This window comes from Dendronephthya gigantea, unplaced genomic scaffold, assembly GCF_004324835.1.
Source record: "Dendronephthya gigantea isolate DGI-Jeju-01 unplaced genomic scaffold, DenGig_1.0 000043F, whole genome shotgun sequence".
Classification (NCBI taxonomy): Eukaryota; Metazoa; Cnidaria; class Anthozoa; order Malacalcyonacea; family Nephtheidae; genus Dendronephthya; species Dendronephthya gigantea.
Genome location: NW_021163053.1, coordinates 1,350,852 through 1,375,270, shown reverse-complemented (window position 1 = coordinate 1,375,270; position 24,419 = coordinate 1,350,852). Strand labels below are relative to the sequence as shown.

Sequence of the window (24,419 nt, the reverse complement as noted above, 5' to 3'; positions counted from 1 at the left end):
CTGTAGGTCGTGCGATCATAGGCAGCCCAGCAAACAATGATGGTTTACGAAGGTTACGTTCGTTTGCTATGATACGCTTTTATTCTATTTCAAGAAAAAGGAAAAACCAGTCACATCACCGGATTTGAGATATCGCTTCTTGTCGGGCAAATAACTTCGCCTAGTGGAAAATGGGCTTGAGTCTTGAGATTTTCTATATCTGAGGTCGTTAAAGTCTGTTCACACGATCCAATTTTCTTGGATCCAATTCACTTCTGATGGATGTTTTATAGTCTGTTGACTTGCAATGTATGTGGACCGCAACTCAACCTAAACCAACGCAGTACTGCTTTATTAATAAATGACGTCATTCCATACATCAGAAGTGAATTGGATCCAACAAAATAGGATCATGTGAACAGACCTTTAGCTGGAGATTCTCTTTATCTCAATCTCAGTCAGTCGGAAAATTTTGAATCTATTGTGAGCTGTTAGGCCGTAAGACTGGTATAACCGGTAAAACTTGTGATACTAGATTACTAGTAATAATGCTGCTAGCTGTTATGGCGTTTAGCTGAACGTCGACTATAGACAATTAGTATAAACTTACTAATAGGCTATCACTTTTCCTGCGTTCTGATTGGCTACGCTACTAGTAGGCTATTAGTGATAGCCTACTAGTAGCAAAATTCAAAACAATGGCGGAAAATTCGCGTTTCGCCGAAGTATCTGAAGATTTTTTGGACGACTTGTTGGACAATTCCGTACCAGAAAAAACAAAAAAAGCAACAAAATACGGAATTGCAATTTTTAAGGGTAAGAAAATACATAAAAATAACGTATACTCAATTGAATTTTTATATTTAAACTGAATTTTAAAACATTTTACGCGAACAACAATTAAAATATTTTCTTCCCTTTAATATACGAAATAAATTTCAGAATGGTTTGCAAGCCAACAAGATTTTACACAAATTAAAGAAATGGAAAAATTAATGTTATAGTTTATACTAAAACAATTAGACAACTCGGCCTCGTTGTCTATGAGCAAATAGTCAACTCGGCTTCGCCTCGTTGACTATTCGCTCATAGACAACTCCGCCTCGTTGTCTAATTGTTAAATATACCTGTGATTTTGTAATTACCATTACATTTTTCAACTTCAAGTATTCATACCTCATTTAATATACTACAAAGCCGAAAGGTGAGTAAACCAAAACATGAGCTGTCGTACATATTACCAAGGAGCAGCGTGGCAGCGTCTTCAAACAACTTAGCATCAAATGTGTGTTATAACTCTCCTGACGAAGGCCCTCAGGTCGAAACGTCGAGAAGTGTTTTGTCTATTTAGGCAGTTGTTATACCACATTTGATGCTATGTCGTACATATTAGCTGAAAAGTAGTATAAGTAATTTTACTGAATCGCGTCTAGTTGTAGTACGACCTTGTGATACATGCAAACTTGTCATTCGTAGCAAATTAGCTGCAACAAAAACTCTCGTGTACGGTCATGCAACAAAAACTCTGTGAGCATGACCTCCTTGAATACCGTACATTTGAATACGGCCATTCGTTTGGCGTGTTATCACACTATTACGGTCGTGAGGCTGGGCTGGAGTTACGTGAGAGTGTCGACACAGTCCTAGAGCCAAACATGGTTCTCTCCATGGAGCCTCACCTCACAATACCACAAGGAAAACCTGAACGAACTTTCCAGTTGATCCTGACTATAATATTGTTAAGAACTGATTTTAAGAAATTTCACTGATGCAATTAGCGGGACATATTTAGCAGAATTAGCAATGAATAAAAACTTTTTTTACAAATCAGCAGCGGGCCGAGTCCTAGCCTTTCCTGCAATCTGATTGGCTGTATCAACGTGCGGAATTTTACGATATCTGACCACGGTCCGGAATCCTATAATATATTTTCCGCGATTTCTGCGAACTGATAAAAAAGTAGGAAAAACCGATCATTTCACCGGATTTCAGATATCGCTTCTTGTCGCGCGAATAAATTTGCCTAGTGGACCCTTCAGAAAATAACTCATAGAAGCTATTCTGAATCAGGCCGTAAGACTGGTATAACCGGTAAAACTTGGCCGTAATCACAATTGTTCTGTGATACATCTGGTAATAGTTCTGCTAGCTGTTATAAACTTATAGCCTTTAGCCGAACATGTCGACTATACACAAATATACCTGGCTGTGGCTGTGATTGCACGTTACATTTTTCATACTGTGTTCAACTTAAAGTATTCATACCTCATTCAATATACACTGCACGACTGCCAACTAAAGAGCTTTGACTGGGTCAAAGAAGGTTAGTAAACAAGAACAGACATGGACCGTCGTACAGATTAGCTGATAAGTAGGCTACTATGAGTAATTTTAGATACCGCGCGCAACTAGTGTAAAGGCGGATTTCCACTCACAGCGAAATCGTTCGCTAGCGAAATATTTGCATATTTTCTTTTGAATTTCAACAGCATAAGTAAATTAGTTCGACTTGACTGTTCTCAATTGAAAAGAAAAAATGCAAATATTTCGCTAGCGAACGATTTCGCTGTAAGTGGAAATCCGCCTTAACAGTACAACTAGCCTTTGTGGCAGACGCTCATTTTGCCTAAACAATTGAACAAGCTTAATGCACGCCGGCTATAGTACAACAGGCTTTTTATCGTCCCTTTTTTTGCATATATGTCACCATTTAAGGGCCTTTTAGATTTACGGCTTTTGGAAGCGACGCGTAATCCTGAATTTTCCAGCGGAAATCGCCCGGTTGCGACTACGCATTTTAGTCGACTGACTGGTGGCGCCTGCATGGCGGTTATCTTTTGAATTTTCTCCACTATGTATTCCACATTGGCACTGATGAGGCCCGGGTTAACTACTTTCATGGGGTGTGCCTACAAGCTAATTAACTTATTTGATATTCATCATGCAAACTTACAAGAATATTCAATAGGGACCTTAACACGACGACGGCAGCTATTAATACAATGCTTCTGATTGATCAGATTTGTAGAGAAACATGCAATGCATCAAGCGAGATTCAGGACTATATTTCTTCATTAAAGTACTCGAACTCAGAAAACGTTGGAAATACAGCATCCCGTCTTCCGCGTGAACAAATTGCCACATGCCTTTCTTTTAATTTACGTCTGATATCTTTTTTGTGACCTAGCTGTGGTCTTGTTTGAATTGCTAACAACACTGATGGATTTTATACGGTGCATGTAACCTCTGCAACAGGTTGCGTGACTAGCATCATATTTTGTTTGCCGGCCGCGAAACACGAATGACGACGGATAAACACGAGATCTTTTTATTCTCTGTTTTGAGAACCACCAACAATGGTTAATCCGAATAATTTTTTATTTCTGGCTTTAGCGACTATACCACCATAGCAAAAATATACTTTGCCCAAAGTATAAGTTGTAAGCTAGAAATTTATATGAAATTTTTATGTTTACAGTTACTTTCTACAAAGTTTGATTAATTGGTTTCTTATTTCACCTAGATGTTCGCCAATCCCTTTTTTAAAACGCTTTTAAAAAGAGTGTCTTTATATCCAACTCCTAAACGGTGGCTGGGCTCTGTGGTTAGAACACTTGATAAACTGCCACAGACGTCAATGGAGATAAAAAATGGACAGAAAGTATGTACAATTTGTTGCCTGATGAAACATCAGCCATGCATAACAATACGAAAGGGCAGGTTTCTGGCTTTACTTTCGGTTGAGGCCTAGATTATACATCGCATTTTGGTCGCATGGAATGCAATTGTCTCATTGTTTAAATTGCATTCGAGTAACGATTCGACGCATTCAAAATGCGTCGTATAAGCTAGGCCTCAGAAATTAGTTGAAATGCTTAACTAACTCGATCTGAGTCATTGATGTAAAATAATGATTTTCCCAGGTTCAACCGACTTTTTCTGCAGCAGAGATGAACCGTCGTCATGACAAACTACGTCATTACATGGAGACGGCTGGTCTTGACGCATGCGTCTTCACGTCGTATCATAACGTTTATTACTTTAGTGATTTTCTTTACTGTAAATTGGGCAGAAATTACGCTTACATAGTGACACCTGAGAGAGCAACAATCGTTTCGTCGTGTGAGTATAAATGTTTTCTTATCAGGTTTAACCGGACCATGTGAGTAAATAATCAATACTTTTGGACTCTTTATTGACCATTTCAAATCGCATTTAAACTTCAGAATGAACAATTGAGCAAAAACAGTCCTCTTTTTTTAATCAATGCTTTCTAAGAGAGAAACACATCAAACCGGCTCAGATGTACTTTACTTTTTTAGTGGTTGATTACGGCCAACCATGGCGACGAGCATTTGGCGACACGATCTGTTATACAGACTGGCACGAAGATAGTTTTTTCACCGCAGTCAAGCAGAAGGTACGAAAGATATTCCAATAGACCTTTCTCATAATGGCGGAAGATGCGGAAGTCGGATGCTGTACGCAGTTTGATTGGCTCGTTAGTTCTGCCAATCAAACTTGTGTAATGCTTAACGGGTATTGTATGACCAAAATCCAGAATCGTCAAAATTTTGCAGCTTGGTGATGCAAAACACATTGGACTTGAACTTGATTTCGTCCCATTCTACGAATACAAAAAATTCTCAGAGTTGCTGCCTAATGCAAAATTTGCGGATGTTGGTGTGCCTACAATGCGCATGCGCATGATTAAATCCGACGAAGAAATTGCATTGATAAAAGAAGGAGCAAGGATAGCTGACATCGGCGGTGAAGCAATGAAGAAGATAATACGAGAGGGCGTTCGTGAATACGAGGTTGTCTCAATAGGAATTGATGTTGTGGTTCAAGAGATCGCAAAAACATATCCGCATCAGGAACTGAGAGATAGTAAGTGTTGATTTGTTTAAGTAAATGTAGACAGAAATAGTACTAAGAAGTTTGTTCCCTTTTTTGCAAGTTCATCGGCATTGCAGATGAAACGTTTGTGAGAGGAAATTCAATTATCAGTTTTACTGACAATATTTCTTTTTTAGCTTGGGTATTGTTGCAATCTGGAATAAACTCGGATGGCGCTCACAATCCCCCAACTAACCGTCAACTACAGAACGGAGACATTATGATTATGAATTGTTTTCCAATGCCTGCTGGGTAGGCTCTAATCTAAAGAAATGAATTGGATAGCAGCATCGCATGATTTTTGTTTTTCCTTTTGTTTAGTTACCATTCCGCGCTTGAGCGCACCTTATTTCTAGACCACGTACCCAGTGATCGCCACATGGAAGTGTGGGAGGTAAATTGTAAGGTGTATCGCCGAGGATTGGAACTGATAAAGCCTGGGGCGAGATGTTGCGACATTGCAGAGGAACTGAACGAAATGTTTCTGGAGCATGACCTTCTTAAATACCGTACATTTGGATACGGCCATTCGTTTGGCGTGCTATCACACTATTACGGTCGTGAGGCTGGGTTGGAGTTACGTGAGAATGTCGACACAGTCCTAGAGCCAAACATGGTTCTCTCCATGGAGCCTCACCTCACAATACCACAAGGAGAACCTGGGGCAGGTGGTTATCGAGAACATGACGTATTGATTATACGTGAAGACTGCAGCGAGAATATTACGAACTTTCCAGTTGGTCCTGACTATAATATTGTTAAGAACTGATTTTAAGAAATTTGATTTGATTCAAAAAGTAATGTTTTGTATTAGTATGCATTTTAACGTAACATAATTAGCAGCAATTAAAAATCACCAAACGTTATTAATATATAAACCTATTTCTGTGTTGTAATGTATAAAAAAAGGTATATCTATTGACACTTGATATGGGGGTGCAATATTGAAAATTCCTTAGAATAGGACCTGCCTCATGTTAGTAATAAAATCAAGATATATATAGGTAAAAAGAGGTGAACAAAAAAACAACGACGTTTATTTTCAGAACGTCCTGATGTATCACAGCCTTGTTGGTCTCGCATGTTGCATTGTTGGGTTTTGATCCAAGATTATGTTTTTTACATGACGTACCACATGTTGGGAAATCATCAGGAATGGGAGGAAGGTCGGTCTGATTGCCCACGTGTACTACAATGGACATACCAATCTGTTCGAAAAATTGCAAAGAATTATTATGAACAGGTTGACCATGCACCTTTTCTGCTTCATTTAATTCTGATTTGAGTATAGATCGCATTTTATTTAACCTGCTGAGGCTTCATTCGGGTTATAATATCCTTTTTCTTTGCATTGACTGATTTTATTCATCCAATGCACATGTTATTCAGCAATTTTACTTTCTAATTAATAAATAGTTTGCATTCATTGTGCTTCGAAGGAAAACTATCATACCTCAATATGAAACTCAAGATGACAATGAAAGAACCACCATCCAGGATTATCAGTAAGGAATCGGATGATTGTAAAACCTCCATCTGGTACGATCACGGTATCTTTTTTAGGGGCTTTGTCCAGTTTGCGAGAGATATTACCTTGAACAAAGCAAGAAAATTAACATATGTACTGAATACAATTTCCCATTTTCCACTTGGCGGAACAAACTTGGATCAGATTGTGCTGGTTTGAAAATCGTATTTAAACTGTATAATGCTCCCTGCAACCAAAATTGTGCAAAATATATGGCATATGCATTTCGGAGAACACTTTTCTCATTAGGAACATGGTCACATTCACACAGTGTCAACAGTTTTTATACCTGCCAGATCCATTTCCTGGACTTCTTTAACGCTGGTCTCCCTTCCTAGTTTCCTTTGACCTACCACGCGAAACGAGTGACCATGCAGGTGCATTGGATGACTAGCGTCAAAGGTCGCACCCTCGTCAATTATTACGAACTCCACCACCTAAAATTGAATTAAATCATTTAAATGTCTGTCAGATTTAGTTCGGTAGAATTAACGATCTTCATATATTAAATCTATATCTCCATGACATAAAATTGACTAAGATATAACATTGTACCTTTCCAATTTCAACGTGAATAATATGTGTGCATTCACAGAATTTTTGGAAGCAATCGAGTTTTTCAACATCTTCTGGCGTACATAAATTAGTGCCACTCGCAATGACATCATCATACTGACTGAGAGGTGGGACCGAAGGCAAGGCAAACGAAACACCGTTCAGTTGGGGTGAATAAAGATGATGGGAACGTGGAACCACGCTCAATGGGTAGTACATTGGATCATAGAAATGGGAGTTGTTAACCTTGTTGAAATCCATACCCAAATAGTATGTGTAGTCAACTCTTTCCAGTGTAACATCATTTGTTTCTTGAAAGTAAGAGATAGAGGTTGGTTAAGGGAATTGACAAATATCAAGATACATGGAATGAAGGCAAAACCTTTAGGCATGCATGCGAAAAGTAATTTACTCTTAGAATCAGCGTTTAGAAATAACGTTTTTTCGCAAACATTACAAGCTGACTTGTGGTAGTCGAGTTGATGATTTTGTATGTTTGTACCTGTAGAGTTCATTAAAAAGTAAGGTATGTTTAAATCTGACATTTCCTCATTCCAAGGATTCAGTGTTAATCCTTGAGGATCCAATGTTTCGTCTTCCTCCGGTTCTTTATTTGGACTGCCTTTGTAGCGCAAGATTGCAAACTCACGCACCTGGTACAGAAATAAAAAAGAAAAGTAATTGAACAGGTTGAAGAAAGCGTTTTCTAAGGGTTGTTAATCAGATAGAAAGGCGAAAACACATGCACGTTCTTATATAGGTTGGACTCTGGAAAATCAAGATAATTTTCTTGTTTAGGACCTTCTGGTATATTCCATAATAAAATTATTTCCTCAACTAAATTTTTTACTTCTAACTCAATTTATATTCCGCAACAAAAGAGTACAAAACTTTGCCAGATTGTTGAATATAAATCTCGCATTTATGCTGTAGCGATTTTTTTAAATATTTCACTAGTTTTTGTACGCAAGATATTATACTTTGTTCGCTAATGTACTAGAAGGATATTAAAAGTTTTCACACGTTTTGTGAACTGCGTATAGTCCTACTGTTTATGTCCCATTACAGACTGGCAACGCCATTGCCCTGATGACTGTCAAGAATAGTTTTTTAAATAATACCGGCCTGTGCAAAGTTAATGAATGAATGGAGAACCCTGGGTACCAGCTCATCTGAAAATACATTAGTTTATCTAAATGCATTAATAGACAATTTCACCAACCTTTCTACAATCTGCCAAGCCCTTTGCTCTTATCCAATAGTTACCAACAGTGTTATCAGCATTAATGACGATATCGAACCGTTCCCCGCCATAAATAACAAGAATTTCGGTTTCAAAAGGTTCAAATGGTGAACCATCACTCGCAATAACCGTGATATTGTGTGAGTCTATAGAAATCTTCAGCGGGCAATTTGTAATTGCATTACTGACCAAACGAAATCGATACCTAGAGAAGACAGATCTCATCCTTAATATCTTTAAGTTATTATTTCAATGAACTTTTTCTTGCGGGCAGAGCGCAAAGCAAATTTTGGATGGAGATATAGTCGAAGACCTGATGGAAAGAGATCATACAAGAGGAAAAGTTAAAATCTTTAGAATTCTGTGAAGTGATGAGAGTCCTGGAAAAGAAATCCAATTCACTGGGTTGCAAAAGACGAAGACTTACGGCTGTATTCTAAAAGCTCACTCACACTCAAACTCATTGAGTGGGAGATCTTGGGGGGGGTTTTCCAGCCGAATAGGGACTTGATTTTCAGTGATTAATCTTATATCTTTCCATCTATTCAGAAAAAACTTTCCATTGATCAGTATTAACAAAATTCATATGTCCCACTCAATGAGTGTGAGTGTGAGTGAGCTTTTTGAATACAGGCGTTAGTCTTAGGAGGATTTTACTCGACGAATGATTTACCTTGATCCTTTTTCAACTATAAACACCTCGCGTTCCATGTAGATCGTTTTATTCGACATTGGATCCACAAAACCTTCTCGTTTGCCTTTTCCATTGATAAGAAACGCCTCGGGTTTATTATTTCCATTGCTATGATGATGGGCAATGAATTTATCGAGCACTGGCATGTCCAGCCAATCAGAAAGTAACATCTTATGTTCAGATAAGTCAAAATCATATGTGTCACTGTTGTGTTCCACATCTCGTGGCTGCCTCACAGTAAGTGCACCGTAAATGCCATCTGCTCTCTGCATACCTGTGTGTGCATGCCACCAATGAGTGCCAGGATTCGATGCTTGAAAACGCGAAAATTGTTTATCCGGTTAGATTTACTTGTCTATAACTATTAAATGGAGGCACGGTTTCAGCTGTTGTCTGCCTGTTGAGTAAATTCTGATCTTTCATATCCTATATATATAGTATAACAGCGAGAGGAATGAAACCCGACATCGCATTTAGAGTATATTCCACATTTTTTTTGCCACGAAGCTTTGCATGCAGTTTTCATGGTTTGTACTATTCGTCATTTATTAGAAGTAGCTAAAACTAGTTTTCCGGTAATGTAGGATAGGATGGGACCAGAATTTGATTGGAAATGGAAGTGCATATTATATACTCATCATATATTAGTTCTATATGCCTGACTGAGTTCTTTTAACGCGATTTTTCCATATATATATATATATATATATTATAATATATATATATATATATATATATATATATATATTTCACAACACCATTGTTCGTTTAATCACCCGAGCAATCACTCATGCATGAAATCATTCGTGCATGAAAAAAGTTACTCAAGCTGCGAGTTAAATGTATTTATTATTAAATAATAAAGGAAGTTAATGTTATACGGGTTTTCGTATCGTAGTGTCGCGGGTCCTAGGACGCTTGTCCGGTCGGCTACTTGCCCCCTCCGGTGAGTATAAATATGAGCCCAGTTTGCCTGATCGAGTTGCTAGTTGCTTGCGTGACCCATCCCTCCCGTTTCCCTAACGACTTCACGCGATGTTGTGAACTCTACGGGAGAAGCGTCTTATTAATCTCGCTGGGGTTTGTTTTTTTTTTGTTAGTTTGTTTTGCAGGATTAAGCACAGTTCTTTTCACACCCGTTTTGGTCGTGGAATTGGTGTTTGGGGTAAAGGTAAATTCATTAATGATCGCCACATTTACAGGTATTTTTTTTTTTTTTTGTTTCGTGTGTGTGTGTACTTTGATGTTCGTATCGTTTATTCCACGGTTTCACTTCAGTGACTCACGTGTGACAGTTGATCACGGGATGGAGGAGGTACCGTTAAAATAGCATGGTTCGTTGAGTTATTATCTGCGCCGAAAACAGCAAACTCAAAAGAAACACCGTTTCACCCCTAGCCCGACCGTTTCGCTCGGATACCGTCTCCATCCCTACCGATCGGCAGCGGGCAAAAATATAGTGTAAGAGCTGGTGTGCTATCGTAATGATGTGAGCCTTAGGATCCGTTAGAACGTTAAACGGAAAAAAGCCCACGTTTACGCAGTTGCGCGGCTGACTTAATTTTCATCGAAATTTCTGAAATTTCGATTCTTTGTAAACAAATACCCAAATGTTCAGCCCTTGAATTCAAATTGGATTTTAAACTTCTCATTCATGTTTGCACAAGCCATTCAAAATGATGCTTCCACAAACCGCTCTTCCATTCTTCGAGGTTAATTTTTCTGTTTGTTTTTAGTGTTAGAATGACCTGAAGATGGTAAAGTACCCATACTAGCATAAATCTATGAGATATTTTGATAAATTTATAGTTTTCTTAACATTTCAAAATTGTCTACTTTTTTTTGATACACCTTGTATATATATATATATATATATATATATATATATATATATATATATATATATATATATATATATATATATATATATATATATAGTTCCTATGGTGTGTAAACATGATATATGAATGTACACGGCTCTCCCCTCAATTAAGCATTCTGGCTACGTCTCTGCATGCTTATTACTAGTTGTATTATAGGTTTGAACGGACACTTAGAAGATATAACTTACCATTAATTTTGTATGTAAAATTATCCCCGACTGGTATAGGGCACTGAGTCAACATGCCGACACCATCCATATACTGCTCGTTTCGTACGTGGAAACCATGCCAGTGAATGCTAACTCCTTCACCATTTCGTAAACGGTTTATCACATCTACTATTATCGTATCACCTTCGCACACCTATAACGAAAGAGAACACAAAAGGTGTAAAGGTGTATGGCAATTTAACAGATCGGAATCATCAGATTCTTTTTATCACACTAAAATGTTACTAGCCTAACTTCTAGTGACTAGAGCCTGCGAGTTAGAGTGATAAGATTTAAAATTGTTTTCATAGAGTAAGCCGATATACGTCTTTTATACCTTCACTTCAGTAGAAAAAGACGTCTGCGCACGATCGGCAGTGGGTGGAGAAATAGCTGGAAACCTGACAGTTCCACAACTGAAGGCAATTTCCTTTAAAATGACAACCGCGAGGGAGGAAGGGGGGGGGAGGGATTAGTCTTAAAAGAATATATTATATATGCATTCTTTTTAAAAGTTATTTGTCTCTCTCTTTTTTTATCACCCCATGAGGGCTGGAAGCCTTTCCGGACAGCAGTGACAATAATATCATCAAAAGTGCAAAAATTTACCTCGATACTGGGACCAGGAGTCTGCCTATTAACGGTCATAATGGATCTCTTTACCCCATTTAATGGTATACACTGTGGCTTAAAGCAGTCACTCTTGTTGAGAGGGCAATCAAAGCAAGCCCGGGACAACACATAGTAAGCTTCAATTGTGAAAGTGTAATGGCACGTTTTCTGCTCAGGTGGATTAATACATTCTCGTAAGCATGGATGACTGGTACTGCTTGCGGAAACTGTAGAAAGCGTAAAAGATGTGAGCGGGCTTTTGACTACTGCAACGGCACTTGATTCCCCCCAAAATATTGTTTCGGTGTTTTGAATTTGTCTATGAAACAATACGTCAATACCGAACTGAAACAAATGCGTTTAGAAATAGAAATACAGGGGGTCGTATACTCCTCTGGGTACGAGGCTGGTAAACAACGAGTACTTTGGCTGATCGTTTGAGCAATTTAGATAACAGCAAACCTACAAGCTACATCATTGCTCGGCAAAAAATTACTGCATGCACCCTCCCAAACAACAAAGGACTGGTGCAGCCGCTTCACCCTTCAGTGACACTTTATCGGGAACAAGGCGAACTATCGGCATTTTTGTGGTGAATCATAATAAATTTGATAAATTTTGCATTCGCTTGTCACTTGTCAGTCGATGCTTAAGCTGCAATTCGTAAATTTATAGACCTGTTTTCTACTTCAACAATATCGTGTAATATCAGATGATACTGAGGGAATGTTTACGTCCTTTCTGTGCGTAATTTCGTTAAGGAAGGATTAATCAATTTGGGTAACGGAAATGGTCGACGCTTATCCAAATTTTATTAACAAACTTACGTCTATATTTATCTATTTAACTAATTTATTGGCTTGAAGAGAAGGACGCCGTACGATGTGAGGGCAAGGGAAGGCGAATTATATGGAACATATGATCTATGTTCAAGTTTGGGTACAGATAAAATTGAGAATGATGAAATTTGGACTACCTAAATTGATGGTCCAATTTCATCTGTCCAAACCTAAAATTGCGCATAGTGTAAATGGGGTTTAATTTACAACTGGAGGTTAAAATCAAAATTTTTCTTTAGCTCATTTCATAACGGTACCGTTCATCGTTTTGTATTACAAAAATGAGTGCTAACTATGCAAACCAGAAATATTAATGCAGTCCATATAGCCTATACCCTCACTTTGACGAACCATAGTGGCGGACAGATAACATTTAACAAGGAATTAATTTAATTCCCTTGCATGTTTACAATAATGAAATTTCTTTGGCATTTTAGCGGGCTTCGAAGTTACGTGTTTGTATAAATTCTTCATGTATTTTGGAGGGTCATATACCCTACCACGCTACCACATGTACGCTATCAAGTAATTTATATTGCGAGTAAAAGTTAAGTCTGTCACCTTGGTTTTGGCGCAAAATATCCCAGCGAATTTATCATTCTTGTAAAGAAGTATCCAGTTTAACGCAATATGAATACCACATAATGAAAATCGAAATCAAACTTGCCCGATTGAAGAAGGCAAAACGAAGCAAATTTTAATTCATTATCCGCCAGATTGTCTCATTAATTCCCAGCATGAAGGGATATGGTTCGACCAACAATTTTTAACACACGATGATTATTGTTAGAAAGCTAAATAACTCCTCTTTCGGGCTATGTAAAAGTAAATCGTCAATATTTAATGCATTAAAAGTGGCGGTTTCGTTTTCTTTGAGACACCTGTGAAAGGCCGACGCTGTCTTCCAAGACTGTGTTTGCAAAATATCCGGAGTCAGTGAAGTGGTCAAACTTTGCTCAACTGCTCTCCATTAGGTCTTAAAATCAATTCCCCTCGATTTTCCATTGACCAAAAACCTTCCGATAGTTATATGACTTATATATATCTCGGGCAGAATGCCCAAATTATGAATTTTATAGTTATACCTATAACACTTACCTTGTAACACAAGTAAACAGAAGGCAATTAAAATCCAAAGCAGAAAACCGTTTACCATGTTGAACTGATTACAAACATACATGCATGAATAAAGGACAGTCAGCAGAAAATATTGATGTCTGATCGTAGATATTTTAAAGGGAAATGTTTCTTCAACACCGAAGGCGAAGTATTATTTGCGCTTTTACTCCTTAATTAATAGCTGTTGAGTGTTGTAAGCATACGACGTCCAGTAATTACACGGACACTGCATGTATAATCCTTTTTTTTAAAAAATTTGAAATATTTTGTTTCGTTTAGTCACCCTATTATCAATGTTGTATTGTTATTATTGGTGTATAACTGATTTTATGCAAGAATAAGCACACCAAATCACCAACAGAGCCAATTCTTTGTGTCTATGATTTTATAAGTATCATTGAAATGATTTTAAACTTTTACGTGCGAACTTCTGTGCACGGACGAGATCTCGCTCGAAAGCGGGATGAAAAGTTTTCATATAAACACTAGAAGACAAGGTTGCAAAGATTTTTCACTGTTTTAAAAGACAAATTAGCCGCAAACTTATGGCTAGAATTTGACAATTCCCATGTGTACAATCAACAGGACGTGGTAATTAATGCGTTAGAATGCATTTTAACTCCAAAAGGGAACAAACTTTATGTTTTAGGTAATTAATGATTCACTTATTTGATATGCTTCGTATACCCATGAGATATTTTAGGCAACTTCTGTCACATTACAGCCGGCTATGCGGCTAATTACAGCCGCTATGCGGCTAATTTGAATTACAAGTGCCTGTTTTTTTTACTCACCCTGCAGAGATACATTCCAATATGTACGTCGTATGTTATGTGATATATGCAAGGATGGATTATGTGATATATCCAAGGATGGATTATGTGGTATATCCAAGGATGGATTATGTGATATATCCAAAGATGATTCAATTCAAAAGAAAATTGTAAATATATTTCGCTAGCGAACAATTTCTCTGAGTAGAATGGAAAATCTGCAATTTTCCTTTGAATTGAGAACAGTCATGTTGAACTAATTTATTTGTACATGCTGTTAAAATTCAAAAGAGAATATGCAAATATTTCACGAGCGAACTATTTTTTTGTAAGTGGAGACCAGCCAAAGACGCTAGTATATTTAATATGTGTATTTATGTGTGTTATTTGTGCGTTTGTAATTTAATTTTTCTTTTGTCAAACCGAAATAAATAAATCTAAAATCACGCAGTAGCTAGGACCGTGGTAAACTGTCAGGAATAGAACCTGAAGACGTGTTGCGTATCTTTCAGAATGTGAAACAATGTGAATCTTGGCCAATCAGAAATCAGAATGCAGGAAAATCAATAGTCACCTCGAAATTTATACTAAAATTATACTATAATATATAACAACTATTCGCCAGCAATTATTTGGTGGTCCTAGCTCTGGTCTCTGGACGAACCTTCGTGAATTTAGCCTTCTCATTAAAAGCTTAATATTCCTTTTTTATCATAAAGAAGTGATGTTCAAACCTAAATAAACTTGCTATCGCAGCTGTTACATTATTCCGGACCTTTTTGCTTTAATTTTCTTTTATGTGGAGCGATGATGATGCATGTTGTTTACAATTTCTTAATGTAACGCCAGTCTCTGCTCCCATTCACAATTAGGCTAGTCACTTTCATCTTCGTCACTTTCGGCAATTACCTTTATTCGTTTCTTTTTCACTGGTTCCTCAAAGCTGTGTCTACGTTGTCTCGTAGAATCAGTTTCAGATATCCCTGTAGTCTTGTCTGCAGAATTCTCAGCACTGTCGTCATCACTTTCCAGTCCCCCAGAAATGCCCTCTTCCTCGCTTTCTTGGTCCGAGTAGACATCGCCAAGACGACCTGTAAAAACATTTTATCAATATGATTTTCTACGAGTGTATTAATCCAATGTTCAGAACTGACAGTTGTAAAAATCGAATTAGCTAATATTGCATCTTTTTGAGGCAAACAAAACACAAAAAACACACGATAGCAAATATAGTCGTGACCAAAGTGACTATTTTGAAATTCCACAACCAAATTTCATGCAATCTTTCAAAATTATTAATTTCAAAGATTACAACTATGGCTATTGACAACCGTATGTAATTTTTGGGGAGGGCCTGTTACAAGGGTAAATTTTAATACTTTAAGTCTTTAATGTACAAACTGAAAGTGTAATATATATATGCATATATACACGTTTCATGATCGAAATTGTAGCACATACTGAATACATACTTTTGGCTAATCCCTTCTTGTAATGTTTTTTCATTGCCAAAAGACTCTGTTCCAGCGCTTCCTCGTCATCATCATAACGATCTGGCTCTAAGTAACTCGCGGTTAGACCACGTGCATTGCTTCGTTCACGCATGCGTCGCTGCTGATTCTCCCGTCGCAATTGAGCGCGTAACTTTTCTTCCTCTTTCTGAAAATACAGATAAAGGAAAAAAATTTATATTTCGGTTCATTCAAGGCCACAAGAGCTCTAAGTCAATCGGAACTTAATGCACAAACTTTTCAATAGCTGGAAATAGCCTAACAGCATCTACTCATGCACGCTACTGTATTTCAGGCACCTCACACTTTGTGACGTTTCAGTATGATGAAAACTTTACCTTAATAAGCTCGCCCTTCTGTGATTCTGGATCTTTGCCAACAACAGGAAGAATCTTAATTTTTCCAGCCTTTGAAACACGATCTGCTATAGACAACGTCATTTTACGATGGGTTTGACTGTTGGTAGAATGGGGTCTAAATGTTAACTTTTCACGGAAGATTGCCTGTGCCTGGAGACCTGTACCCTATTGAAAAAAAATGAAATAGCTAGTTAGTTACAGTATGTTAGAAAACCTATACTTATGTAGCTATGAATGTCTTCTTGAGATACAGGTAACCCAACCTTCTATGTTATTGTGAATCATTCCACATTATGGTGGACCATTATAGTGGTCTCATAACTAACTATCAAGCGAGATAACCTTGTTTGAAAAGAAAGGAGAATACTTCTACTCTAAAGTTGAATCATTATAACACCTGTTGAACGAACAAATGATTGTGCTCTCCATCAATTTTCGTCTTGTGAATATCAAAAACTTCAGCTCCAAGAAGAAGAGACATTGTGCCATCGCTCCATCTAACAACTCGTGCATTACTTTCTTTAATAGCGTTGCCTTCATCATCTTTAGCATTACGCCATCGAATTGTATTCTCAACCTTAAAACAGAATAAAAATTTTCACTCTCGATTGAGCTCTTGGTATTGATCATTGGTTTTTATTGAGTGTTTGTTACAAAATTTGACCTATTGACCTTGTGCCATCCATTAAACTTGTTAAAGGTTATATTTATTTAAATGACTGCCTCAGTTAATCAACTAATCAACTCAATTACACAACTATTGGAGTCATGATTCATGGTCTGACAAATTGTAAATTTTATACTTTTCAAAACTATTCAGATCCATAGCCCAAGAATCAGTTTATGATCAACATAAAACAACTGACTAGCGATTGACATAGAGAATAGTCTTACTCTTAGTTTAAGTCTGGATCTTCCCTCATCATCCATAACTTCATCCTCCTCAAATTCATCCTCATAAGTTGCTAGATCAAAGGGTTTTGTCTCAACACTCAAAAAGTTAGGTAATTTCACAAAATCCATTTCTGAGCCCAAGCTAAATTTGCAATAGGGAATTTCAACATCGATCTGAGTTTCTTCAGGTTGTTCATCATCTTGTTCTTCATCAGAACCGGCATCTTGCTGCTGAAAACTATCAGCTGTAATTTCTTCATCTTGTGTTGTTGTGTCCTGTTCCTTTTCAACCTGAGAAGTCATTAGCAGTCTTAAAAATATGCTGTATAGCTACAATGATGATGTTTCAGGACAAAAGATTAAATTATGTTATTCACTACCAGCATTATCATGAAATCAATGTAAAAAAAATTCTACCTCATCTTCATCATCCTCAGAAGAGACATCTTCGCCAAACAAGTCCATTGAGGAAACATTCTGATTATTACCAGTGGGCTTTTCATCCTAGCATATGTAAGTATATAAGTTGAACACAAGTTCATATCATTGGGGTAAATCATCATGTATAGTAGTAGCTCTTTTTAAAACTTAATTTTGTTTGTTTGTGGTATAACCAGATGCTCAATGGCTATATTCACCAAATGAAACATGAAAATTCGATATGAATTGGGTAACTTATGCCTAATTACTATTTAAGGAAGATAAGTCCAGGCATGAGAAATGTATGGGTTTATCACTCATATGAATAAATCATATATTGCATCAATGTGTCACAGTTAATAAAATAAGCTAAACCTACTTCATCACTTAGTTGTCCCACTTTTTCACTTGGTTTAGCTTCCTCTTCTTCAGAGCTTCTCTCATTTTCAGAATCATTTTTGTTGTCAACCTTTTCATCCTGTTCATCTTCCATTTCACTCTTCTCATCTTCAGATTCTTCATCTTCTACCACCTAAAAATGAGAGCCATTTGTAAAAGTTAGCTCATTATATAAATATGCTATATAGATACTCTATTGCTGCTGTAAACTCCTCTTTAGGGTACATTTAATCATTTGTCACAACACAATACAGTTATTACGCATATACATGTACAGTAACAGAGGACATAAGTGTGACAGAGATGAAAGGAACAAGACTTGCGTCCCAATTGACACCTGACCCCAACATTATAACTAGACTGTGCGACTTGTTGCCCACCAAGCTACCGCAATGATAACTTTCATATGATTTCGTGACAAAAGTACTGCAGAAATTAGGAATCATAGTAGTAGTAGTATAAAGGGTATTATATCATAGAAGTAATAGTATAAAGGGTATTTAGAACTTCAGCAGAGACCACACATAAAATGAACCCTGGCTAAAGTCAGAAATCATACCTGTGGGTTTGATTCCCCCTCTTCATTTTCATCATTTTCATCATCATCATCTTCATCATCATCCTCATCATCATCGTCGTCCTCCTCCTTATTATCTAACTCTTCTCCAGACTGTTCATCACTAGACTGTTCCGAATGACCATTTTCTCTCCCGACTTCTTTCATATTTGTAATATTTTCATCATCACTTTCCTCAACATCGCTGCCTTCATCACTACCAAACAGATCCGTCATCGACATTGTATATACTGTCGAATATGAAACGCCAAAAAGCCCAAATTTTACTTATACCGAAATTTTGTCTACGTAGTATTGAATGGTTCTATCAAACGATTTCTAGTATTGTTGTTTCAGTGGTTCTGTTCTGTTTTATTCCGTTCACTGGCTTAGCATTTCAGTTCTATTTTTTCCGCCATTTTAGCTTTTGGTGACGTCAGAGGTTGGTCAACGCAAGGGCTCACTGTTCGACGCATGCGTAGGCATAGGTTGACGACCGCATGGTTTCTTTTGCCCATAATTTTGCCCATATTATAAAATATTATTATTGGTATTTTAAAATATTTATCACAGACCTGGTAGAATTCTGAGCCGACTGCAAGATCCCCTTGGTAAGTGGTAAGGGATATTCCGGGTTTTCACAACTTGTTAAACTTATTTGCATATGGTTGTCCTCATAGGGGGATAGCAATGACAAAAAAGAGAATCAAAGAACTTTTGAAAAGAATGCATAATATATCCTATTAACACAGATCCCTCCCCCCTTGTGGTTGTCAATTGCAAGGAAATTTCCTTGTTGGCTTGTGGAAACCCTGGCCGGATATTTTACACAGAGTAAAGAACAGATTCACTGAGACTAGAACCATTGAAGTAAATACAACAAGACTGAATAAGTAACGATACAGCTTTTGGTATAGCTGTTAGCTGTAAACTATACATTTTTCAAAAAACTATAAAAACTAGCAGATTAGCCGATTGACACCGTTTAATATCAGTATTGCAAATCATCTATTCTTTTTCATTTATATTTAATAAAACACACGGATGCTAAGAGGAGACTAACAAGTTAGTAACTTGGTTAACTAACAAAATCTTGAAAATATAGCGTAGACTAGTCTGGTCAGCTGATTCTGAAATGGATATCTGATATGGGATGCATATTAATTAAAGTGCTCTCAGATGAACAAACTTTGCCTGGTTTCCAAATAATATTTTACACATTTTACAATATTTTACAAAATAATACTTCACAAATATCGTTCACTAGTTATTACAAATTTGCATTACTAAATATATATATATACTAACAAAACTAAATAATAATCGACACTGTCGCTCCCGAAAGTCCAGCTTTCTCAACTGACCATATAGTGGAAAAGTAAGACATTGATGGGAGCCTTCGCAACCATGAAAGCAAACAAAGCGGTGCAATTCAAACGTATTTTAATTACTTATACCAGGTTTCAACAAAGCAAAGTTGGCCGGCCTAAACAGGTCGTTTTTTGTTTTTTTTTCTGAACACGAATCGTTCGTCTTATTCTGTCTATCGAAATTCAAGTGTTAGACTTTCAAAGTATCCCAGTGCTCTCTTTTGTTGTACAAACCTGTACTGACACAAACCACAGAAAAAACAAAATGCCGAAATATCAGAAAATTTCAAGAGCAAATTCACTATGAATATATCCCATCTTTAATGACTGTATGCCTATGCCTTTTTGTGTATGACTGCTACGCTTGCTACGACTGATACGCTTGCTACGCTTGCTACGCTTGCTACGACTGTTACGCTTGCTACGCTTGCTACGACTGCTACGCTTGCTAGGCTTGCTACGACTGCTACGCTTGCTACGCTTGAAAAGCTTGCTACGACTGCTACGCTTGCTACGACTGCTACGCTTGCTACGCTTGCTACGACTGCTACGCTTGTTACGCTTGCTACGCTTGCTACGCTTGCTACGCTGGCTACGACTGCTACGACTGCTACGCTTGATACGCTTGCTACGCTTGCTACGCTTGCTACGACTGCTACGCTTGCTACGCTGGCTACGCTTGCTACGCTGGCTACGCTTGCTACGCTTGCTACGCTGGCTACGCTTGCTATGCTTGCTACGCTTGCTACGCTTGCTACGCTTGCTACGACTGCTACGCTTGCTACGCTTGCTACGACTGCTACGACTGCTACGCTTGCTAGGCTTGCTACGACTGCTACGCTTGCTACGCTTGCTACGACTGCTACGCTTGCTACGACTGCTACGCTTGCTACGACTGCTACGCTTGCTACGACTGCTACGCTTGCTACGACTGCTACGCTTGCTACGACTGCTACGCTTGCTACGACTGCTACGCTTGCTACGACTGCTACGCTTGCTACGACTGCTACGCTTGCTACGACTGCTACGCTTGCTACGACTGCTACGCTTGCTACGACTGCTACGCTTGCTACAACTGCTACGCTTGCTACGACTGCTACGCTTGCTGCGACTGCTACGCTTGCTATGACTGCTACGCTTGCTACGACTGCTACGCTTGCTACGACTGCTACGCTTGCTACGACTGCTACGCTTGCTACGACTGCTACGCTTGCTAAGCTTGCTACGCTTGCTACGCTTGCTACGCTTGCTAGGCTTGCTAGGATTGCTACGCTTGCTACGACTGCTATGCTTGGTACGCTTGCTACGACTGCTACGCTTGCTACGCTTGCTACGACTGCTACGCTTGCTACGACTGCTACGCTTGCTGCGACTGCTACGCTTGCTATGACTGCTACGCTTGCTACGACTGCTACTCTTGCTACGACTGCTACGCTTGCTACGACTGCTACGCTTGCTGCGCTTGCTACGACTGATACGCTTGCTAGGCTTGCTACGACTGCTACGCGTGCTACGCTTGCTACGACTGCTACGCTTGCTACGACTGCTACGCTTGCTACGACTGCTACGCTTGCTACGACTGCTACGCTTGCTACGACTGCTACGCTTGCTACGACTGCTACGCTTGCTACGCTTGCTACGACTGCTACGCTTGCTACGCTTGCTACGCTTGCTACGACTGCTACGCTTAATACGCTTGCTACGCTTTTTGCTACGCTTGCTACGCTTGCTACGACTGCTACGCTTGCTACGCTTGCTACGACTGCTACGCTTGCTACGCTTGCTACGCTTGCTACGCTTGCTACGCTTGCTACGCTTGCTACGCTTGCTACGCTTGCTACGCTTGCTACGCTTGCTACGCTTGCTACGCTTGCTACGCTTGCTACGCTTGCTACGCTTTCTACGCTTGCTACGCTTTCTACGACTGTTACGCTTGCTACGCTTGCTACGACTGCTACGCTTGCTAGGCTTGCTACGACTGCTACGCTTGCTACGCTTGAAAAGCTTGCTACGCTTGCAACGCTTGCTACGACTGCTACGCTTGCTAAACTCGCTATGTTAGTGCTGTAAAAACATTTACGCCTATCTTATAGTATTTAAAACCCGGCAATAAACAAGTGTGACAAAACAGTCTGACAAAATATTTGCAGCGAAGATTCATTTTGAACGACCTCTTGTATAATTCAATTTTTCATAATTAGCATCTATTAATTATTAACAAGTGTTAGACCAATCACGAAAGACTTTCTGAGCACTGCGAGCTGACTCGTGGTTGGACACGCCCACTTAATCTAATCATGACGTCACATCCAGTTGGCGGGGCTTATTTCGCTACCTCCTTACCCTTTGACTTTCAACTTCTGATTTTTTGTGGGCGTGGTCGGAAACGCCCACTGAATGTAACTATGACGTCACTTCTGGTAGGTGGGGCTTATTTCGCTACTTCCTTATGCTTTAACTTTCAACTTCGATTTTTTTTGGGCATAGTCAGACACGCCCACTTAACCTAATTATGACTTCACTTTTGGTAGGCGGAGCTTAATTCGCTACTTCCTTACGCTTTGACTTTCACCTTCCGATTTTTTGTGGGCTTGGTTAGACACACCCACTGAATCTAAATATGACGTCACTTCCCGTAGTGTCAGGGCTTATTTCGCTACTTCCTTACGCTTTGACTTTCAACTTCCGATTTTTTGTGGCCGTGATCAGACACGCCCACTGAATCCAATTATGACGTCACTTCCAGTAGGCGGGGCTTATTTCGCTACTTTTTTACGCTTTTCAGTTTTTTTCTCCACATTCAGATTCAGAATCACTTTTTTCCAGAGATTCATTCTTGGAAGGATTCACTTTTTTCTCGAGATTCATTTTGGATTCAGTTTTTTTCTCCACATTTAGATTCAGAATCACTTTTTTCTGGAGATTCATTCTTGGAAGGATTCACTTTTTTTCTCTAGATTCATTTTTGGATTCACTTTTTTCTCAAGATTCAAATTGGGATTGGAAATTTTTCTCGAGATTCATTTTGGATTCAGTTATTTTCTCCAAATTCAGATTCGGAATCACTTTTTTCTCGAGATTCATTCTCGGAAGGACTCACTTTTTTCTCGAGATTCATTTTTGGATTCACTTTTTTCTCGAGATTCATTTTTGGATTCACTTTTTTCTCAAGATTCAAATTGGGATTGGAAATTTTTCTTGAGATTCATTTTGGATTCAGTTATTTTCTCCACATTCAGATTCGGAATCACTTTTTTCTCGAGATTCATTCTCGGAAGGATTCACTTTTTTCTCGAGATTCATTTCTGGATTAACTTTTTTCTCCAGATTCAAATTGGGATTCAATTTTTTCTCGAGATTCATTTTCGGTTTCACTTTTTTCTCCAGATTCATTTTCAGATTCGAATTTTTTCTCGAGATTCATTTTGGATTCAGTTTTTTTCTCCGATTCATTTTTGGATTCACTTTTTTCTCAAGATTCATTTTTGGATTCACTTTTTTCTCGAGATTCATTTTTGGATTCACTTTTTTCTCAAGATTCATTTTTGGATTCACTTTTTTCTCGAGATTCATTTTTGGATTCACTTTTTTCTCAAGATTCAAATTGGGATTGGAAATTTTTCTCAAGATTCATTTTTGGATTCACTTTTTTCTCAAGATTCAAATTGGGATTGGAAATTTTTCTCAAGATTCAAATTGGGATTGGAAATTTTTCTTGAGATTCATTTTGGATTCAGTTATTTTCTCCACATTCAGATTCGGAATCACTTTTTTCTCGAGATTCATTCTCGGAAGGATTCACTTTTTTCTCGAGATTCATTTCTGGATTAACTTTTTTCTCCAGATTCAAATTGGGATTCAATTTTTTCTCGAGATTCATTTTCGGTTTCACTTTTTTCTCCAGATTCATTTTCAGATTCGAATTTTTTCTCGAGATTCATTTTGGATTCAGTTTTTTTCTCCAATTCAGATTCAGAATCACTTTTTTCTCGAGATTCATTCTCGGAAGGATTCACTTTTTTCTCGAGATTCATTTTTGGATTCACTTTTTTCTCTAGATTCAAATTGGGATTGGAAATTTTTCTCGAGATTCATTTTGGATTCAGTTATTTTCTCCAATTCAGATTCGGAATCACTTTTTTCTCGAGATTCATTCTCGGAAGGATTCACTTTTTTCTCGAGATTCATTTTGGATTCAGTTTTTTTCTCCACATTTAGATTCGGAATTACTTTTTTATCCAGATTCATGCTCGGAAGGATTCACTTTTTTCTCGAGATTCATTTTTAGATTCACTTTTTTCTCCACATTCGGATTCGGAATCACTTTTTTCCCGAGATTCATTCTCGGAAGGATTCAATTTTTTCTCAAGATTCATTTTCGGTTACACTTTTTCTCCAGATTCATTTTCAGATTCGAATTTTTTCTCGAGATTCATTTTGGATTCAGTTTTTTTCTCCACATTTAGATTCGGAATTACTTTTTTATCCAGATTCATGCTCGGAAGGATTCACTTTTTTCTCGAGATTCATTTTTGGATTCACTTTTTTTCTCCACATTCAGATTCGGAAAAATTTTT

General features: G+C 38.0%; 3 protein-coding genes across 3 annotated transcripts; 1 reads left to right on the top strand and 2 right to left on the bottom strand.

Annotated features, from left to right (window-relative positions):
• The first annotated feature begins 1,098 nt into the window (after positions 1-1,098).
• On the top strand, positions 1,099-5,661 carry LOC114527285 (creatinase-like). Its single transcript, XM_028548943.1, has 7 exons — positions 1,099-1,183; positions 3,503-3,640; positions 3,903-4,101; positions 4,302-4,399; positions 4,560-4,869; positions 5,016-5,130; positions 5,200-5,661. Exons 2-7 carry the CDS (start codon positions 3,503-3,505, stop codon positions 5,645-5,647), a joined length of 1,308 nt encoding a protein of 435 aa, XP_028404744.1. The 5' UTR covers positions 1,099-1,183; the 3' UTR covers positions 5,648-5,661.
• Positions 5,662-5,667: 6 nt separating this feature from the next.
• LOC114527283 (oxidoreductase ptaE-like) lies at positions 5,668-13,775 on the bottom strand. The gene is made up of 10 exons (XM_028548941.1): positions 13,540-13,775; positions 11,600-11,829; positions 10,970-11,144; positions 8,878-9,211; positions 8,184-8,409; positions 7,464-7,614; positions 6,962-7,272; positions 6,696-6,843; positions 6,332-6,471; positions 5,668-6,086 (listed from the first exon to the last, which is right to left on the bottom strand). The coding sequence occupies exons 1-10, from the start codon at positions 13,619-13,621 to the stop codon at positions 5,868-5,870; spliced, it is 2,016 nt and encodes a 671-aa protein (XP_028404742.1). The 5' UTR covers positions 13,622-13,775; the 3' UTR covers positions 5,668-5,867.
• A 1,125-nt stretch (positions 13,776-14,900) lies between these two features.
• On the bottom strand, positions 14,901-18,896 carry LOC114527284 (RNA polymerase-associated protein LEO1-like). Its single transcript, XM_028548942.1, has 8 exons — positions 18,476-18,896; positions 17,897-18,049; positions 17,515-17,601; positions 17,098-17,388; positions 16,601-16,780; positions 16,183-16,368; positions 15,806-15,992; positions 14,901-15,424 (listed from the first exon to the last, which is right to left on the bottom strand). The coding sequence occupies exons 1-8, from the start codon at positions 18,713-18,715 to the stop codon at positions 15,207-15,209; spliced, it is 1,542 nt and encodes a 513-aa protein (XP_028404743.1). The 5' UTR covers positions 18,716-18,896; the 3' UTR covers positions 14,901-15,206.
• Between the last annotated feature and the right edge of the window lie 5,523 nt (positions 18,897-24,419).